The sequence below is a fragment of the Muscardinus avellanarius genome, assembly GCF_963383645.1.
Source record: "Muscardinus avellanarius genome assembly, chromosome: 2".
NCBI lineage: Eukaryota > Metazoa > Chordata > Mammalia > Rodentia > Gliridae > Muscardinus > Muscardinus avellanarius.
The window spans coordinates 51098403-51117683 of NC_137787.1; the positions used below are offsets into that span (position 1 = coordinate 51098403).

Genomic DNA, 19281 nt, shown 5'->3' on the forward strand with positions numbered 1-19281 from the left:
ATTTTATTTTATTTTATTTTTGGCGGTACTGGGGTTCCTGGAAGCCATTCTAACCTCCAGGCTACACTCCCAGACCTACTTTTTATACTTTTTTATTTGGAAACAGGGTCTCTTAAGCCAGCGCACACGGCTGGCTTCGAACCTTTATGATCCTCCTGTTTCTGCCTCTGAAGCGTGGGGATTACAAGTTTGTGCCACCACATCTGGCTAGTAAAAATATTTAATGTTATTCTATTTTTTATTTTTAGAATGCACTATTACCTTGAATAAAAGTGCAATAACTTTAGAAAGCTTTGTGATAGATTGTAATGAAAGACTCATGCATAAGAACTCTGAAAACTCTTTGTAATTAATGTCTCATGCCTAACTAATATCTCCTGGTTTAAAAAAGGTTTCAGTTTTTTTCATCTGCAGATACAGTAAACTGAAAACATACCCTGTAGAGTCAAACTATGCAAATATTTAATTTTCACCACTTTTTTGGCATCACAGGTTATTAAAAAAGCAATAGCCATCCTATCTCAAAAGATACTTGCAGAAAAATAGGAAATACAGTTTCTTGGACAGGAGATCTTTTAAGCATATCATTTATTTTGCTATTTTCCCTAAATTATTTCTACATGTAAAGTAAGTTGTTTCTTGCTTACCTCTACTTTTGAAGTTCTTCAAATGTGTTATCACAGATGTAGTGACATGTCTTGCTATCAAATGAATTTCATTCGGACCCAGTTCATAATCAGCAAAAGTAAAGATTTCAACTTCTTTAAGAGCCTCTATGTTCTTTGTTTTTTGGTTCCTTTTCTGCCATTTTTGCAATAGTGAAAAATTCCCCCTGTTGGCTTCAGGGTTATTTTCAGTTTTTTCTTGAAGTACACATCCATTCCTTTTATCCTGCATTCTAAGCAAATCTTTCTCATTATTTTGTCCTTCAGGTATTTTAGACAAAGGACTTTGCTTTGATATGAAAAATGGTTTTATAGTTTCCATGCTCTCATTAGTGTGTGGTTGATTCGCAATGCCACAGCTTGATAGCACAGTATTGACAATATTTTCTGCAGCCAAACATATTTTGAGTGGAGAAACAGCCGTTTGAATTTGGCTTGGTTCAACAATTGACTTTAGGTTCTCATAATGAAATACTCTTGGATTTTCACCTTTTCCCATTTCCATGAATGAAATAACTTGTTTTAATGCTTCTTCTGTGGAGTCATTTGCTTTCTTAAATAGTTTTTGTAAGACACTTCCTTCAGGAAGAGAGCTATTTCCTTTCATGACTTCATCAAAATAGCCAAAGTTAGGTTTCTGTGGGCTGTGGTCTTGCACTTTGATTCTAGAACATGATGGCATAGCTTCTGAATGGTTGTCCATTGGCTTTGAGCTTTTAATTGTGTCTTCGATAGATGACCTGATATATGAAGGTAAATCTGATGAAACCCTGTATCTTTTATTCATATTGTCTTCTGAATAAAACCCCAAGTCAGGTACACTCCTGTGTGGAGGATTATTCCCTACACTAGTTTTTTTTAACTTTGATGTGGGCTTTTTCACATTAGTTGCTAATTCAACTGGATTAACAATGTAAGTATTTTCAGTTTCTTGGAACAAACATTCTTTGGGAAGATTTTTGACCAATGACTCACTGAAGTGAGTACATTGGTCCATTAGTGTGCCAATGATATCCCTTGCTGCAATGTTCTCATTCAATGTGCTTACTGAAGATGGTTCCATTTGGCTTACTTCTTTGTCTAGCTTGTTCTTGATTATCCCCAGCATATCACTGACAATATTAACAGCATAAGTAAGCAATCCTGAATGAAATGAATGAACCTGTAGAAGGGTATTCTGTATGTTTTCCTTGGAAATGTTAGTATTTGACTTGGATTCATCAGAAAACTTTTTCAGTGGTTGTAATTTTGGCAATGTCTTTTTGCTTAATAGTCTCTGTTGAACTGGAAAAAGGTTTTCTATAGGCATTTTCACTATTTCAGAAAACTCATATTTAGAGATATGCTTAAACTGCAAGTCCACAAATGACTCTAACATGTTTACAACTATTTCTACAATTTCCTGAATGCTTTGGTTGCTAGAGCTCACAGAAATTTCATCTTTTTTCTTCATGTTAGAGGTTGGTAAGCCATGGATGCGCTTGGTTGGAAAACCATGTTTACCTTTAGCAGTAATGTGTTCTTTCCTATTTGTTGGAGTTTCTTTACTCTCTGAAATGGGCATCTGGGATAAAATACACAGCTGTAATTTTTCAAAAAGCATTTCAACAATTTCCCTTCCAAACATTTTAATTTGTGATTTGGTCTCCTCAGCTCTAGTAGAACCTCCTTTGACATGACTATGAAATCTGGTTTCATAATCTCCAAGAGGTGGCAAATTTAAAAGTGAAAGAGAATATTCTAAATCTTTTGCTTTTATTGAAATTTCAGTCAATACATTTTCAGCTACCATCAATAACTTAAATTTTTCATTTTCTGTGTCATTTGATTCCATTTGCCATTTGTCAAACATTTTTTTAAGTATACCTTCTTTAGGAAAAATCTGTTCTAGCTGTGAAGAAACATTCTCTAAATAAAAACAAGCTTGTTCTTTGGCAAGAGAGTATGCACTTAAACTATGCTGTGAATGTTTGAGATCATCTGAGTAGGAGAATTTGATTGGGTAAGCCAAACTGTGGCTATTTTTTCCATATAATTCTTGCAAAACCGTATTAACAATCGTACTTGCTTCCGTAATTTGATCAGATGGTAAAATTTTTATATTTACCATTGATCTAGTCTGCATCACTTTTTCAAATTCTTTCACAATCATTTCCAAAATATTACTTATTATAGTCTTGGCATACATTTTTAGTTCTGAAATGGGTAAGTTCGTTTCCAATAAGTTTTTGGCATCTCCTGTTAATGAGATGTGTGGCAACCCAAAGACAGTTTTGGACCGGCTCTGCCTTGAAGTTTTCTCACCAGCATCTAACTTGATCTTGCTTTTGGCTTTACCACCACTAGGTCCGAGATGTGGTTTTGTTTTAAATTTGGGCACAGAGTTAATTTTTGATTTTGCTTTTAAGCTTGTTTTAAAACCTGCCTTAGGGTTACCCTTAGGGTTAACTTTAGAATTGTGTAATCTAAGTTGCAACTCATCAGAACAACCTTCAGAGGACAAAGTCTCTTCAAGGTGGAGTGAGATAAAATTCATAATCTTATTTAGAACTGTGTGGACTAAATCTTTTCCCACTTGCACTGATGAATATTGCAAAATAATGTTTTCCACTGAAACATTACATTCATTTGCAAAAGGACACGCCTCTGGTATCCCATATGTAGGGACGTTATTTCTTTTCCCTGCTTGTTTAGTTTCTCTAAAGCACAGTGGTTTCATTGGTAAGGTATCACTGCTGTCCAGTGCTTCTACATCTCTCTCGTTTTTATTGTTTCTGAATAATGATGTCACAACAACAGAATACATTTTCCCCAAAACACTTTCAACTATATCAGATGCTGCACTGTTAATATGTGCTTGAAAGATGTTTATTTGTGTTATATCTGATAATTCAATTTTAGAATTAAGGTAGGAAATTTTATTGTATGGGGGCAAGTGGCCTATGACTTCCATTACTCTTTGATTCAAATTTGTCAAAATTTTTTCAACTTTGCTGAGCAATTTGTTTCTTTCTCTTTGTTTTGATTCTCCATTTCTCACAAATATTTCTTCCAAAACAGTTCTTTGGCTTTCCATTTCCAACGTCATTTGATTTTGTTCCAATGGGTAGTTTGTAAAAAGGGACAGTGTGGTGCTTTTTTTCTTTTCTTTGTGTCCCAGGAATATTTCACTTGGTGCAGTTACTTGTGCAATGTCGGGGTTCTCTTTTGAGGAGAACCTAATTTTCTTTATAGACCTTTTGTTATATAAAATCTTTAAGATGCTATCAACAATTTCATTTACGATGATATTATTTTGGAACAAAATATTATTTGGATTTGGATGCATCTTTTTTATTTCTAATTCCAAGTCATTTTTAATAAAATTCAAAATGGCACTAGCAATAATGTCAGCATATTCCTTAAGGCTAGTTTCTGATAAGTGAATTGTGGATCTAATTTTTTCTCTGCAACTGGCAAAAGTAGAGTCTGTAAGCTCTTGGCTGAAAATGGCTTTAGTTGTTGATATTTTTAAGACATTCACATCAGATTTTACTTCCTCTGATTCATGAAAAATGTTATCATCTCTATAGTTTTCCAATTGTGGGCTAACAAATGACTCTTCATTGGGCTGAAAAGCAAGAGTAATTAAGGAATCAATTCTTTCTGTGGCAAAAGACTGCAACCTATTGAAAATAGTTTTAGTGATGAAATTAGCATTTTCCATACATGGATCAGGAACAGATTTCTTGGTGTCCTCTTTCCCTCCTACAGCGATCTGATTTTCATCACTGTATGTGGATTTCTTATGTTGTGAGTATGGAAAACACTCTGTATTTCCTTCACTTTTTGGCCCCATAGAAGGAGACTGTTGATACTCCCCTTTTGGAAGGAGATCACAGAAGGTCACTCTTGCAGAGGAGGGATTCTTTGCATTTATACCAAGCATGACAACAGAATGAAGATTATGAAGAACAATATCCACTATATCCTTAGATAGCAAAATGGCATCTGATTTAGGAACAAGCTTATTTGTTCCCTCAACAGGCATTTCACTATTTGCTTCTGAATGTCTACCAGTAATACTACATTTCAGAGTGGGCATAGATAATGAAAGATTATTCTGATACAGGGTTTTCTCATAAATATCACATAAAACACCTTCAATGGTATCTTGTATTTGAAATTGAAGTATTTTCCGATATTCAGTCTTATTGAACAGCCTCTCAATAACACCATCTTGCTGATCTGAATCATTCTCTTTGTCAGAATGATTTTGGTCACATTTACTTTTACATGATACAATATCTAGCACTCTGTTAACAATCTGACTTGCAATACTTTCAGAAATAACAACATTATGACTCAAGAAAGGACTTTCTTTTTCTTTATCTAACTCTCCTTTGATTCCTTGTAATATTTTTCTAGCTACTTCTTTTGCATAAATATTGAATTTAGGCAAAGATAGTTGACATGATGAGTTGGTCTTTCCTGATGTAAGAGGATCCACTGAGCAACAGAAATGCTGCTCATCCGAATATGAGTCTTTGTCTGATAATGCTTTGCTCAATGTACTCTCATCCTGCTGAATAGTTAAGGCCACTGGGACAGTAAAGTCAACTTGGGGACAAAAGAGAGATTCTACTTTGGATGTAGCAAAGATTTCTAAATTTGTTAGTATTGCCTGTCTGATGTCTTCAACTACATTGTCTTTGGTCTTTTTGTCAACACTGAGTTTGGACTGAAGAGTACATGGATTTCCATCCAATACAGTAAAAGAGGAGTTCCCACCGAAGATGTGGTTGTGGAAAGAAACATTTGTTGAAAAAGTGACAGTTTTACACTTATTTTCACTTATAGCTCTTTCTGTCATGGCAGCTGAATAAAGTTTGTGAAATACAATTCTAACAACATCATCTACCACTACAATTACATCTGTGTCAGATACTAAAGGAGCAACTTCTTTACCCATAAATTGAACAGATGTTTGAGTTGTTGATTCATCAACATTGTGAGGCATGCCACTAAAATGAGAGTTCGAGAGAGAAGGCACATTTAATTGGTTGACCAAAGCACTCTGGAAAATTTCATTTAAAATATTTTTTATAATGGGAACAACTGGAGATTTATGTGGTTCTTTGAGTTTCACTTCTATTTTGTTTAAGGCTCTTTCTAGAACCCATTGTTTAGGAGAACACGTTTTATCTTCCTCTCTTTGTGATGTTTTCTCTCTATTGAATTCTTTCTCTGTATCCGCATCATCATCTAGGAATGAATCTGTTTCAGCTCCTCCAGGAAGAAAATTTCCATATGTTGGTCGGTATCGGTAAGTTTCAATGTCTCTATCTTCAGACTCAGTTTCATTAAACATATCTGAAGAGACTGCATCTAAAATCAAATCAATTATATTGGTAAGCATTTGTGTCTCTTTTGGTGGGTTTTTAACATTTTCCCTCAAATCTGATGAGCTCTCATTTAACTCTGTTTGAATGGCTTTTAAAATAGCACCTGATACCTTCTTTGAATGCCTGTATAAGGCAGACTGCAGTGATTCTTCTTGGGTATCTGTGTAATCAGTGGTACTTTCGCATTCCCAGTCTATCCTATTGCCTTTTTCATTGCCATCATCTGTAACACGTAGAGTTTCTAAATTTCCATTGGCAAATCCTTCCAGTTTAGTAAAAACCGTATTAAAAATATCTGAAGTTATATCTTTCAGTTTACTTGGGTGCATTGCTTTGGAGCTCTCTGGTTTGGAAGACATAGGAGAAATGCTTTTTGTTTTGCATTTAGTCATTTCTTTGTTATTCTTCTCCCTCATTTTGGAAATTATGCTAGAGATCATGTTGGTGCATTTGGCCATTTCCTCAATAATTGAAGCAAATGATAGGCTGTCAATGTCAGAAGATTCAGAAGCAGCTGTAAATCCAGAACTTGCAACACTGGTTTCCATGTCAATATTACACAATTTTGCAAGGATATGCTCCAAAATTGTTTTGGAAATTAGCTGAATATTAGACTTCGCTGGAATACCCATTTTCTGGTAATTGTTTGACTTCTCTCTGTTTTGCTGACTACAAGATGGCTGTGAGTCAGGAAAAGACTCTGTGAGCTTGTTTAACATTTCATGTAGTGTTTCCCCAATTCTATCTAACACTTGCAATTTGGCATTCTCTTTGATATCTTTTCCATTAATGACACTGTGAAGAATACAAGGAGTGGCCAATGATTTGCGAAAAGATTTTTTATCCTGTCTAATTGGCAGAATATTTTGCTTATCTGTGTTGTCAGATCCATATAAAGTCATAGGCCTTGGTTTGTTTGAAGGGAGTGGATTATTCTTCTGGTCTTCATTTCTACTTGATAACATCTCACAAATACAATTTAGTAATGGACTTCCCATAATGTTATCATCGAGATCTGTGACAAGAGAATCCGATTTATCACTGTCAGTAAAAAACCCTCTACTCGTAAGGGACTCATTATGGTCAACCTCCCTAAGATGCGTGTTTTTCTTAATGAAGTCTAGTTCATCCTGGACAGCATGCAAAACAATGTTTACTACTTTAGCTGTGTAGGTACTCAGTTGAGATCTCAATAAAGATTGTTTGGCAAGTGAAGATTTGAAGCCCGTTTGCAATTTTGGACAAACAAATAGCTTCAGTCTCTTAAAAACAGTATTAATAATCTTATTGTTAATGTCATCTGCACATCCAGATTTTAACCAAGAGGGCTTTTCAGGATCTACATCAAGTGAAGATAAATATTTCATTTTCTTTTCACTATCAAACCATATTTTTAATGGTTTTTTATTTGACGCTTCTTTGACTTTGTGAGGAGTGTCACAATTATCTAGAAAAATTTGGCGAACTGATGATGAAATGGGATTTTTAATGGTATTAGGAATGTAGCTTGATGCCTTATGAAGTATATTTAACACAGAATCTGCTATTTCTTTAGCCACTGCGCTAATTTCTGACACAGAAAACATTTGGTCCATCCATTCTTGATGTGACAATCTTTGAGATTCTTCCGAAACAAGAACTGAAGTTTCTTTGCCAATTTTGCTCCCCAGGTGACCAGAAGAAACACAAGGTATATCCTTGAATATGTCTGCTAAAATACATTTAACTGTGTTCTCTGAAGCCTTTTGTATTTGATGCTTTTGATATTGGCTGAAAACTGAATTGTCTTTATCCAAGCAAGGTTTTTCCTGTACAGTGTCTTCATTAAAATATTTTAGTTCACTCTTTAGTTCCCAATCGTGAAATGCCACTTTGTTTCGAGAAGCAGGCTTTGAAAGTGGCTTCCTATTTCTGTTTTGTCCAAAACAAGTGCTTTCCTTTGTAGACCAGTTATTGGGAGCCTGTTCTTGTAATCTTGCTTTTTCGTGTTTGAAGGACGTATCAAGAGCACTTTTCACAATGTCATCTATTTCTTCACTATCGTCTTCAGAATAAAGGACCATACCTGGGACATTAACAGGTGGAAATGGTTTTCTAGACTTAGTACCACTAGATAATCTAGTGCCAGAGAGTCTATACTTTTCTTCAGTCTCATACAGATTTCTCCGTCTAGGTTGTCTACTCTTTTGACCACCTGCTTTCACTGGCTTTGGATGGAGCTGAGTGAAGATATCATCAAGTAGCTGAAGGAGTACTACTGTGTCTTCAGAGGCAATAAGTCTCTCACTATTAAGTTCAGTTTGTACATAACCTAATATAGTGCTGATGGCTTCTTCTATATAACCAACCAAAGAGGGCTGGGAGAAAATATTTGATATTAAATTTTGTATTTCTTCTTTGACAGTTACATTATCTGCATTAGGCTCAGAACTCGATAGCTTTTTGCTAGCTCTTTGAAGGACTGTATATGTTGGGTCTGTCTTATGTTGTTGATAGGAGAGCTTAGTTGTATCTTCAAGTGGAAGTTCATTTTGCTTATAAGATGCAAGAGTCATCAACTTTTCTAAAATGCTGCGAACCATATCATCTGCAATATCACACATGGGTTCCAAATTAGAAGGCAGTGAATCTTCTGAAGGTTTTTCATTTGATGAAGTGAAATCCTCCCCACTAGTTGATGGAATTGGTTTAATGTCTACTGACAAGTCATCTTGTGAAAATATCTCAACGCATTTTTTCTCGACTGCATATTCTAGCTTCTCCAGCATATTTTCCACAATTTCAGAAGCTACAGAGCAGATATCAACATTGGAGAGCAAGTCTTCTTTTTCAGATTCACACTGGTCAACAAAAACTTCAGCAGTAACGGAAGAAAGAGAGGGAATGGCCTGGGTTAAGTCAGACATTATTTCTTGAAAAATGCTCTCTAAAATCAGTTCAGTTTCCCCTTTCAGATGACACTTAAAGTTAACAAAAACATTCCTTAATTTATTTATCTCATCCATGGCTTTTGCTTTTTTCTCACAAATCAATGTGCTCCCCAAGCTATCTGTTTCTGTGGTAGCATCTTTAGATATTTTTGTGCTTGTTTCTAATGATGCTAAAATATGACTATCAGATTTACTACTTCTGAGCCTAGGGTATGGGTATATCAACCTGGCTTTGTTATATTTGAGTTCAGAGGTGATAGCTTGTCCTTTCTTGTGATATGTTTTTCCCACAACTGTTCTTTCCACATGGGTAGAAGGAGACTTGGGAGGCGTGGTTGGTCTCCTTATTGACATGTCAACAGCAAATGTACATGGCTCTGTCTGGAATGTTCTCATTGTTGCAGTTGTATAGCTTCCATATGTAAACTCTTCACTGCATGTGCTACAGAAACTTGAACTATCTGAAGAAAGGACAGAATCATCAGACACTGGGTAAGTGCTGTTTTGTAACCTTTCTTCATACTTTGTAATGGCTGGGTATAATATACTGGTAACTGTAGCTACAACCCAGGTCATTACATTCTGAATTATACTATTCAGTTCTTCAGAAGTCACCTAAAAGTAGATAAGCAGGAATAAAAAGAAAAATTATGTAATGTAATGATTTACTCAATATTTGGGGGACAGAAAGAAACATTTAATTTTTTATATCAAACAATGCACAACTGGGATACCTATAGTTTATGAATAAATAAAGTATAATAAAATTTATTTAGAAATTCAGATTGGTTTTAAGTAGGCTTTTTCTGTACTACAGAGAAATAATATTTTATGAGTAAAATTCCCTTTATTCACATTCCTCAGAAGTTTTTCAAAACTTTTTTTCCTAGAATTCAGTGCTTAGACAAATGATATTTTTGTGAAAAATACAAATTGCTACTTAGGCACATATTATGCAATTACTTTAGCAAAAAGAACTTTGGTGCTTATAACATTGCTATTAGAACATCAAAGTGTTTCTAAATTATTTCTCCAAACAGATAGGAACAAGGGCAGCAATGTTGAAGTATTCTTTAGCTAGAACCAGAAGTAAAAGGCCAGAAGCCAGACTTGAATGACCAATTTTGTTAGTGGTCAATATTCCTGTCACAGATTTAAACTGGCCGAGAAACTGGTAGAAACACAATGTAGTTATATGATGAGGTAAAACTATACTTATTTACTGCATACATAATTTAGGCTTGTAAAGTAATCTTTCTTATAAAAAAGTAGTATTCTGTTTTTAAATTGTTGTAACCTTTAAGACTGAGGACACAAACATAAGTAATGACAACAAAAGCTGAAAGGCTGGTATAGAACCACCAGATTAAATAAAATAATTCCTACAATGGGGCTATTCACACACAAAAGTATTGCCTAAGTCAGTATGAAAATGTTGGTATTTCAGGCAAACATTAAAAAAACAAGTTAACATCTATGAACTCTCTCTCCTATAATTTAAGAGCTTTCAGGACATACTCTAGATTAGCTAATTTTATTTAGCTCTAACCCTCAAATTTCTTAATAGCCTTTTAGCTGATTTTACAGAGAGTGCTCGGAGATTTGAAAAACATGTTTTGAAATAACAGTATATATTTAAAAATACTTGTTTTATAAAAATATACCCAAATAATTACTTATCAATATTTCTAATACAGCCTAAATCTTTAGAATTATTAAGAATAAACTATAAAATATATAACATGTAAACTAAGATTGTATTTGTCATATATATATATATTATCAGATAATAATTATTATTATTATCAGAGATAATGAACAACAGACATGCATTATTACTCCTAAATTAGATATTGGAGAGCTTTAAACCTCAATTGAAGAAAGAAGGATATTCATAAAGTTTTGGATGTGGTGGAATGAATAGAATCCTATTTTTTACTTTATTTTGTTTGTTGCATTAAATTGAGAAATGTTCTCTAAAATAAAACCTTTTGTATTTTCTGCATATTCTATGAAGTTACCGATGCAAAATAATGTGTGAAAATATGTGTTCCTCTACAATGTCTATCTTTCCTCATAGGTGTACCTGGGCCCAGAGTTGTGCCTTATAAAACCATACCATCTTATCTTTGTCCATTTGCCCAAGTCTTAGCTCATAAATGAACAGGTGCCTTTTTATGTGACCTTAGTTGGCCAGGTTCCTTCCAATAAAAACTACTGGAGACAGATGCAGCCATCCCGGTTCATGTACTAAGGAGTTCACTGCCAGCATCTGCCAAGCTATGTGTTTGTGGTATTTGATGTTTTTCCTATGAAGGCCAAGTCCCTAATGCTTCCTCATGTTATACCTTATGGGACTACTTTCTGAAGGGTTAGCACTATATTTTGATTACAACTTTGGACCAAATCTAAGAAGTAACTGAATGTAAGTTTAAGAAAAGAAGAGCAAAGAGTAAAGAATTAAAAATATCAGTACTTGAATCTTCGTTATCTCAATCACAATTTTAATACCCCATTAAGAAGTATAATTAATATGATGCTATATCAGTGAGTTTTATGATACATACTTTTTCTTGCAAGGAATTTTGTAAAAGATTCTGTTGCCTGTAAAGCCAAGAAAGGTTGATCATCTAGTTACTAGAATGAAGAATTCGTTAAAATATTCTCAAAGTTTCTAATATTTTAATTATTTTCTTTTATATTTAAAAGGTTACCTATGAGCCTTCAAAACAGACACTTTTGTTCAACCTGTTCATTTCACTCTCTCATATACTGATCTCTGGATTCAGAAATGCTTTCAAGTACTTAAGGGAGTAAAATTATAGCTGCTATATAAATAATATGCCTATCTGACAGTTGTACTTCTAACATATCTCAGCTTTGCCTGATTTGTGGTGATCACAGGATTGAGAGGAAGGGAACAGGATGGTCCTCTGTTCTAATAGGCATGATAACAAGGCTTCTGATTAGAGCTTTCTGATAACCTTTGACTCCCCTCTTTAAATCTCATGGTACTTCTATCTTTCCCCACATCTCATAGTAGGAAAAGAATATGTGGGTGATTATTTAATAATTACAATTTAAATCATGGGTTTATAGCTATATTCAATTCTAGATATATCTTATGCATCCATTTTCTGTGTATGACAATATTCTATTCTGTGTTCCATAAGATTTATCATAACAGGCTAATGAAATCAAACATAGTTTTCTGAACTGTAACAAATAATTCAGTCATAAAATGATAGATAGGCAAAATAAATATTTACAAAAACAGAGTTTAAAAGTGAAGTTTTGATTTATTTTCATATATTTTGCCAAGATAGGCTACTTTCTTATGTACTTACTACTCTCTTAAAGGATATTTGGCACTCTTCTTCTTTCATTATTTGTGGTGTTTGTGCCTTATTAAATTACTCATCTCCCAAAGTCTAAAATTTAATTTTGATTAAAGCTAGATTAAATATTATATCATAAATATGGGCAGAAAAAGAAACTCTCACTAGTTAAAGTTCATGGCATGGGTCTGTAGTGCAAGCTACTCAGAAGGCTGAGTTAGAAAGAAGTGGGCTTGGTAATAATAGTTTAATACTAGAATATTTGTACAAAATGGAACCTGAGAATAAAACTGATGTCAGTGACATATTCCCTTTTGTCTTCATTTTTTAAAAAATCTGGTTTGTCAGGTCAACTCCAGTTTCTACACGATATTGTAGGCATTCTACAAACTATTTCTCAGATTTATTTCTCTGTTTTCATATCATTCTACAACAGAAGTCCTATGTATTCATTTATATTTGTTCCCAACAGGCTCTTTACTCCAGAAGCATACATAGAAATCCAAGCAAAATCAAATAACTGAAGAAAACTTCTTTGAAGAATACTAAAAAAACAAATGTTGGGCTGAGGGTGTAGCTCAGTGGTTAGAGCACTTGGCACTTGTATAGTATGCAAGAGGCCCTGAGTTAGATCCTCAAAACGGATCTAACTCAGAAACACACACACACACACACACACACACACACACACACACACACACAGAGAGAGAATAAACAAGATAAACCTTGGAAGAGAAAAATGGCAAAATAGCTCCCTACAATTACTTATTAACTTAGGAAGTTAATAACAAAAAAGACTTAATACAAAATGTGTTTAAAGGGAAAAAGAAAGCCAATCCAGATCACAGGAAGCTACCTAAGAGAAAAGGGAGGGCACAGAGACCTAGAATGTAGGCAACATAAGTATAAATAAATAGAAAAATAAATAAACATTTATGTGTCTAAAATTTAAGCTTAATTCTGAAAATTTACAAGAAAAGAAAGTTATATTAAATTCAAGTAAATCCACGAGAAGAAGGAATGTCATAAACAGCAATCTCATGTAATTATTAAAATATTAATTTATTATTACACATTAATTTTCAGATACTTACGTATTTGAGTAAACTGGAGAAGAAAAAATGCCTGGGGCTGTAGCACGAGTCTGAGGTCCTATACATCAGGAAAAAAAATTAAAATTTGTAACCATCCTCAGCAACTTTATGGCAAATATGTCCTCTATTATAGAGTTTATATGCTCTGCCATCACTGTTTTGTTTACAAGATTTAGGGACTCCCACAGTAAAATTTAAAGCACTAAGCAAAGTGTAAACTATAGTGTAAAATCTAACATCACTTTCTACTTCTCCATTGTCCATGGCTGATCTTCATATATATTCTATGGACAAGAGACATAGAAGGAACAGCAGTCTTTTAAATACTTGTTTATATCTCTGTGCCATTGCTTTTCCCATTTCCTTTGGAGCATTCTGTGCCCTCTTTTAATTTTTAAAGTCTTTTTAAGGTTGTACTAACTCCTCTTGAAAGCCTTAAATGAATCTACCCTAGGTAGATAAATACTCTTCTCCTTTGCCCTCAAAGCATTTGAAATACTTTAAAATATGATTATGCAGCTCATTATTTTTATTCTTATGTATCCCTCCTTGGCTATTATATATATACACATATATATATAATTTCACTGACGCATCATCAGTAAACAACATAGTAAGTACTCAATAACACTGTTGAGTATTTATGTGTTTTCTTAGCATTTATTCATTCATCTTTTATCCCTTTCCATTGAAATATCATCTAACGTGCTTTGTATGTATTGCAAGTTTCTGTTCCTGATTTTGTAAATATTCTGGACGAAGATGACACAGGAAGTATTTATGTAGCCAAACCCATAACATTGCATGATTGCACTTCTATGTGGAATATAAAAATGTCAAATTCATAAAAACAGAATAAGCCGGGTGTGGTGGCGCACGCTTGTAATCCCAGAGCTTGGGAGGCGGAGACAGGAGGATCTTGCAGGTTCGTAGCCAGCCTCGTTGGCTTAAGAGACCCTGTTTCCAAATAAAAATATATAAAAAAATAGGTCTGGGGGTGTAACCCAGAGGTAGAAGGGTTTCCAGGGTTGTAGGCCAGAGGAAGGGTTTCCAGGAACCCCAGTACCACCAACAAAACAAAACAAACAAACAAACAAAAAAATTAAATATGCATTGAAGGTTTAATGTACAATGTGACTAAAGGTAATATTGTATTCTTTAAAGTTTCAAAGAAAGAGTAGGTCTGGGAGTGTAGCCCAGAGTTAGAAGGGCTTCCAGAAACCCCAGTACCACAAAAAACAAAACAAAACAAAAGTTTCAAAGAGAGTCAATCTGAAGATCCCTGGCTACAGGCAAAACTGTAACCGTGTGAGTAGATGAATGTATTAACTGGCTTGATTGTGGTAAACATTTGCAGTGTATACATATATCAAGTTATCAACTTGTAAATCTTATATATATATAATATTTTTGTAATACTGGGGATTGAAGCCAGAGGAATTTTACATCTGAGCTACCTTTTCAAACTAATATTTTGTGTTTTATTTGGAATAAAGGTCTTACTTAATAAGTGGTGGAAGGTCTTGAGTTGCTGATGCTGGCCACAAATTTGTGTTCCTCCTGTTTCAGCCTCCCAAGTACTAGGATTACAAGTGTGTGCCACCATACCCAGGCAAATATGCAATTTTTAATTGTAAACTATATCTGACTTTGGGGAAGAAGCTGCTGTATAAGCAGGAAAACAATAACTATAAAAGTATGAGCATAAAACTAACTTTTTTTCAATTTTATTTGCCAACTTTAGTATTACCTCAATAAAAATAAAAGATAAGAAAATAGAAAATTTCTTCTGATACTTCATGACTCAAGTTTGTTTTTATCTCTAAAGGTTCCTCTGATGACCCTGGAGAGATGTAGGCACCTGTGCACCTGCTTTCTTCATGTTACTTATAACTGTGTTGTGGTTTTGACATGATTATCTCACCTCTATACAGTAACAGCTCTGAGTAAGAATCATGACTACTTTCTCTTATATGTTCAATGCACAGAACCAGACCTACTATGTATAAAGAGAACAATAAATATTATTAGAGTGAGTTAAGACTCATAATTTACTCAATAACTGTTGCTGGTATTTACCTTGTTCAGAGATATAGCTTGTCCTCTTGGTTGGTCTTCCATTCGAATCAGTATTTATGTCCTTCTATATAAAAAACAAAACAAACAGCATAAGAATTCTTTTCCAGAATTTGAACAACTATTATTTTTATATTTCAAACACATACATTTAAGACTTAAAAATTTTATTGAGTACCAATTTATAAGAATTGTACATATTTTGTTATGTTTTTATTATATTCATCATTTATTGAATTCAAAAGTTCATAGCTACATCAGAGGGTGATCTGTGGGCACACATTTGATGATCTTCAAAGACTAAGACATCATATAATTTACTAGCATCTAAGAATAATTATAACAAAATGGTACACAATAGAATAAATAAGAGACAATAATACAGGCTGAATCTAGAGAAACCCATGCACAGTGTTCCTCATTCATTCATTCATTCATTCATTCATTCATTCATATTCTCTTTCTTTTCCCCTCTTCTCTCTCCTTTAAAATGGCACATATGAAAGTGCTGTTTTTTTTCTAGCAATAAGAGATAAAATAACAAATGTGCAGTGTTTCTATGCAGGGAAAACTATAAACTCAACACTCAATATTTTTAATGAAAGCTGGTCATGAAGACATCCTCTTAGCACATTCCAAAATTCCAAATTCTCAGAAGAATAGGTATTCAGCAAGAATCAAGTTGTTTGCATAATTTAGGTAAAGTGAAAGTAAAATTCTTTTCTTTTTTTTTTTGGTGGTACTGGGGTTCCTGGAAGCCCTCCTTCCTCCGGGCTACACTCCCAGACCTATTTTATATATTTTTGAAACAGGGTCTCTTACACCAGCACGGCTGGCTTCGAACCTGCGCGATCCTCCTGTCTCCGCCTCCCAAGCGCGGGGATTACAAGCGTGCGCCACCACGCCTGGCGTAAAATTCTTTTCTGATTAAGTTACCAGACACCAGCCAAAGGCCAATCTTATAAAATGTATCCTTTAACTAAAGTAATCTGAAGGCTGCTATGTTAAATCATTTCTGCACAGTAGTATTCAGTATTCACTGATAACCCCCAAATATCTGGATTATCGGTGGAATGCACTGATTAGCAAGAAAATTAATCAACACAAAGGGAAGAAAAGTCAGTATGTTTTTTAAAAAGCTGGGAATAGGAAAAAAGTTTAAGATAGAAGGCAGAAAAAAGATGTTTTCAATATATTAATATGGCTCTCTAGAACTTTTCACGAATCCAAAGAGCTCTGTGCAACAAATGGAGTAAAATCAATTTTTTCCAAGTCGGAGAGTTGAAAACAGTCTACAAGAGATACACTTTTCTGACCATGTTATTCTGTGTACAATATGTTTGAGCATATGTTACAATACGTACAATAAGAATACTTTCTGTTAATATACTAGGTATCTGTGAACATCTGGTACCATATGAGATTAATACAGATAGCTAGTTAATAACACATTACCAAAAAGGTGAATAATAAGCTTTAGTCATAGTTTAATAAAGACATTTTCTTCTTTTTTAAATTAAAGACATAACATTTGAAATATGTTAGGCAATATGATTATTACAAATATCAGTGCTGTTAATAAATTTATTTTAATTCTTTTGCTTTTTTATTTTTTTGTGTGCATGTGGTGCTAGAGATGGAATTCAAAATATACTAATTTTGAGCTATACTGCCAGCCCTATTTTATTATTTATTTGTAAACCAAGTCTCACAAAGTGGATGAGAGCCTCACTAAATTGTCAGGTCTGGATTTGAATTTGCAAACTTTCTATCTCAGCCTTCCAAGTACTCAGATTACAGGTTTGCCCCACTCTGTCCAGAGAAGCATTGTATGATAATCATACTACATTTCAGGAGTTCTCCATTATTTAATCTATCAAAGATTAAGTATTATAAGGCAGAGAAAATAATGTCACTTTCTACTTCAACTATGATTTTATTTGGAAATAATTTGGTAAATCTCCAGCTTACTGAAATCTTTTTCAAACCATATTAACTTCTAGCACAGGGAAAGAGTTTATACTATGCTAATAATGAAAGCAAGAATGTGGACTTGAATCCATGAATAACAAATTGACAACCCACAGAGAAAATCGACTTTATACGCAAAAGCAGTGCCCTAAATATTTTCTGATAACTTTCCAACATCGGAAAATTGATCACTGGTCAAAAAGACCTAAATGAGTACTGGTAGAAACCCAGTCAAAGAAACCCAATTTGAATATTTTGAAGACTATGATATGTATTATAAACCACCATCTTGTGGCTTATAGTTATGCAGATTCTCCTAAAATTATAACAATTTTACTGTGGAATGAATAATTTCAGGAAATAAAGCTGTTATGTATGGTGAAAACATGACATTTTCATATACCAATGATGACCACAAGATCATATCTCATGTACCTACTCTCTATATCTGGAGCAAAAGAAATATTACATACCTCTTCTTTTGAAGGGTCCCCAAATGACTGTGAAGATCTTTGAACATTTTTTGTGGGTGAATTTTGAGCTGAAAGAATTGAACCTCGAGCTGACAGGTTTATAGCTCCTAGAGAAAGAATAAATTCCTTTACATATGAGAAGTTAGCATTGCAGGAATGAAGGTAAATATTAAACTATAGCTCTGCTCCAAAGTCTTCTCTATCAAGCTGCCGCAATGATTCGGACTACCATAATTGGAAATTTATTTGAATTAAGATCTCCAAGAGGACATGGCTATTTTGATGCTTACTGTCTAAAGAATTTAGTGGCTCACTATTTTCTTCAAAGATAAATTTGAAACCCTTAACTTCTGGCTCTATTACACCAGTAATCGTAGAAAACTAACCACAGCCCACTGCCAGAATTAACTATCTGAAATTCATTCAGCAGGCAACGAAATAAAAAACAACCCATGATTTGGACAAGGAAGTAAACAAAGCTGTATTTTAAGAAGATCATTCTCACAGCAAAATGGATGGTGGAGCCAGGTGTGGTGGCGCACGCTTGTAATCCCCGCACTTGGGAGGCAGAGACAGGAGGATCGTGCAGGTTCGAAGCCAGCCTCACTGGCTTAAGAGACCCTGTTTCCAAATAAAAATAAAAAATAGGTATGGGAGTATAGCCCGGACATAGAAGGGCTTCCAGGAACCTCAGTACCACAAAAAAAAAAAAAAAAAAAAAAAGATAGTGGATTGCAAAGAAGAGGTGATTGGAGGAAGTTTATTGCAATAGTTGAGAATGAAGGAGGCAGAGATAAAAGTAGTGACAATAAAAAAGAAAGAAGGATAGGATAAAGTAAGAAAATAAGTTAAACAGAAGTGGCAACTTTTAGATGTAAAAATATGAAAAGAAGAAAGAGTCGAATATAGCCTGAGTTTTGTACCTGGGTGAAAATAAGAGAGTTGTGAAGATGAAGAATGTAGTTTATGTTGACTTTGAGGTGGTTACTAGCCACTAAATGAAGAAAGATGTCGTGTTCTTGTGTTTTTAATGTGTGTTTGTAGGATATGCATGAGAGTAATTTTAATGACTTGCAGAAACCTAACAGGGCCCTAAATTTGTAAGTAAAGTATATTTCATGTAAGGAGAAATATGAAACTGGATGCGTTGCTAGCTGGGAATGGATGATAATAGAGTACAGGGACATTCTTGGGGAAATTGTCTATATTCTAATATGTCAGTAACTTACATTGCTTACTACTACAAACACCCACAGCAGGGACTGTTAATTTTTCAATATTTCACAAATTATAAAAGGTGCATTTATCAAACAATAACTATATATATTCATAAGTAATTTTATATCATCT

The 19281-nt window shown here is 34.1% G+C and overlaps 1 protein-coding gene across 1 annotated transcript in view; it reads right to left on the minus strand.

Moving 5' to 3' along the window:
• The window catches only part of FSIP2 (fibrous sheath interacting protein 2), a gene marked incomplete at both ends in the record, with an annotated part of 76634 nt that overhangs the window by 32321 nt on the left and 25032 nt on the right, over positions 1-19281 (minus strand). Inside the window, 5 exons of the mRNA XM_080689368.1 lie at positions 648-9594; positions 11547-11583; positions 13412-13469; positions 15491-15554; positions 17932-18038. Of these exons, the coding sequence (XP_080545494.1) occupies positions 648-9594; positions 11547-11583; positions 13412-13469; positions 15491-15554; positions 17932-18038 (9213 nt within the window). The remainder of the gene's footprint in view (positions 1-647; positions 9595-11546; positions 11584-13411; positions 13470-15490; positions 15555-17931; positions 18039-19281) is intronic.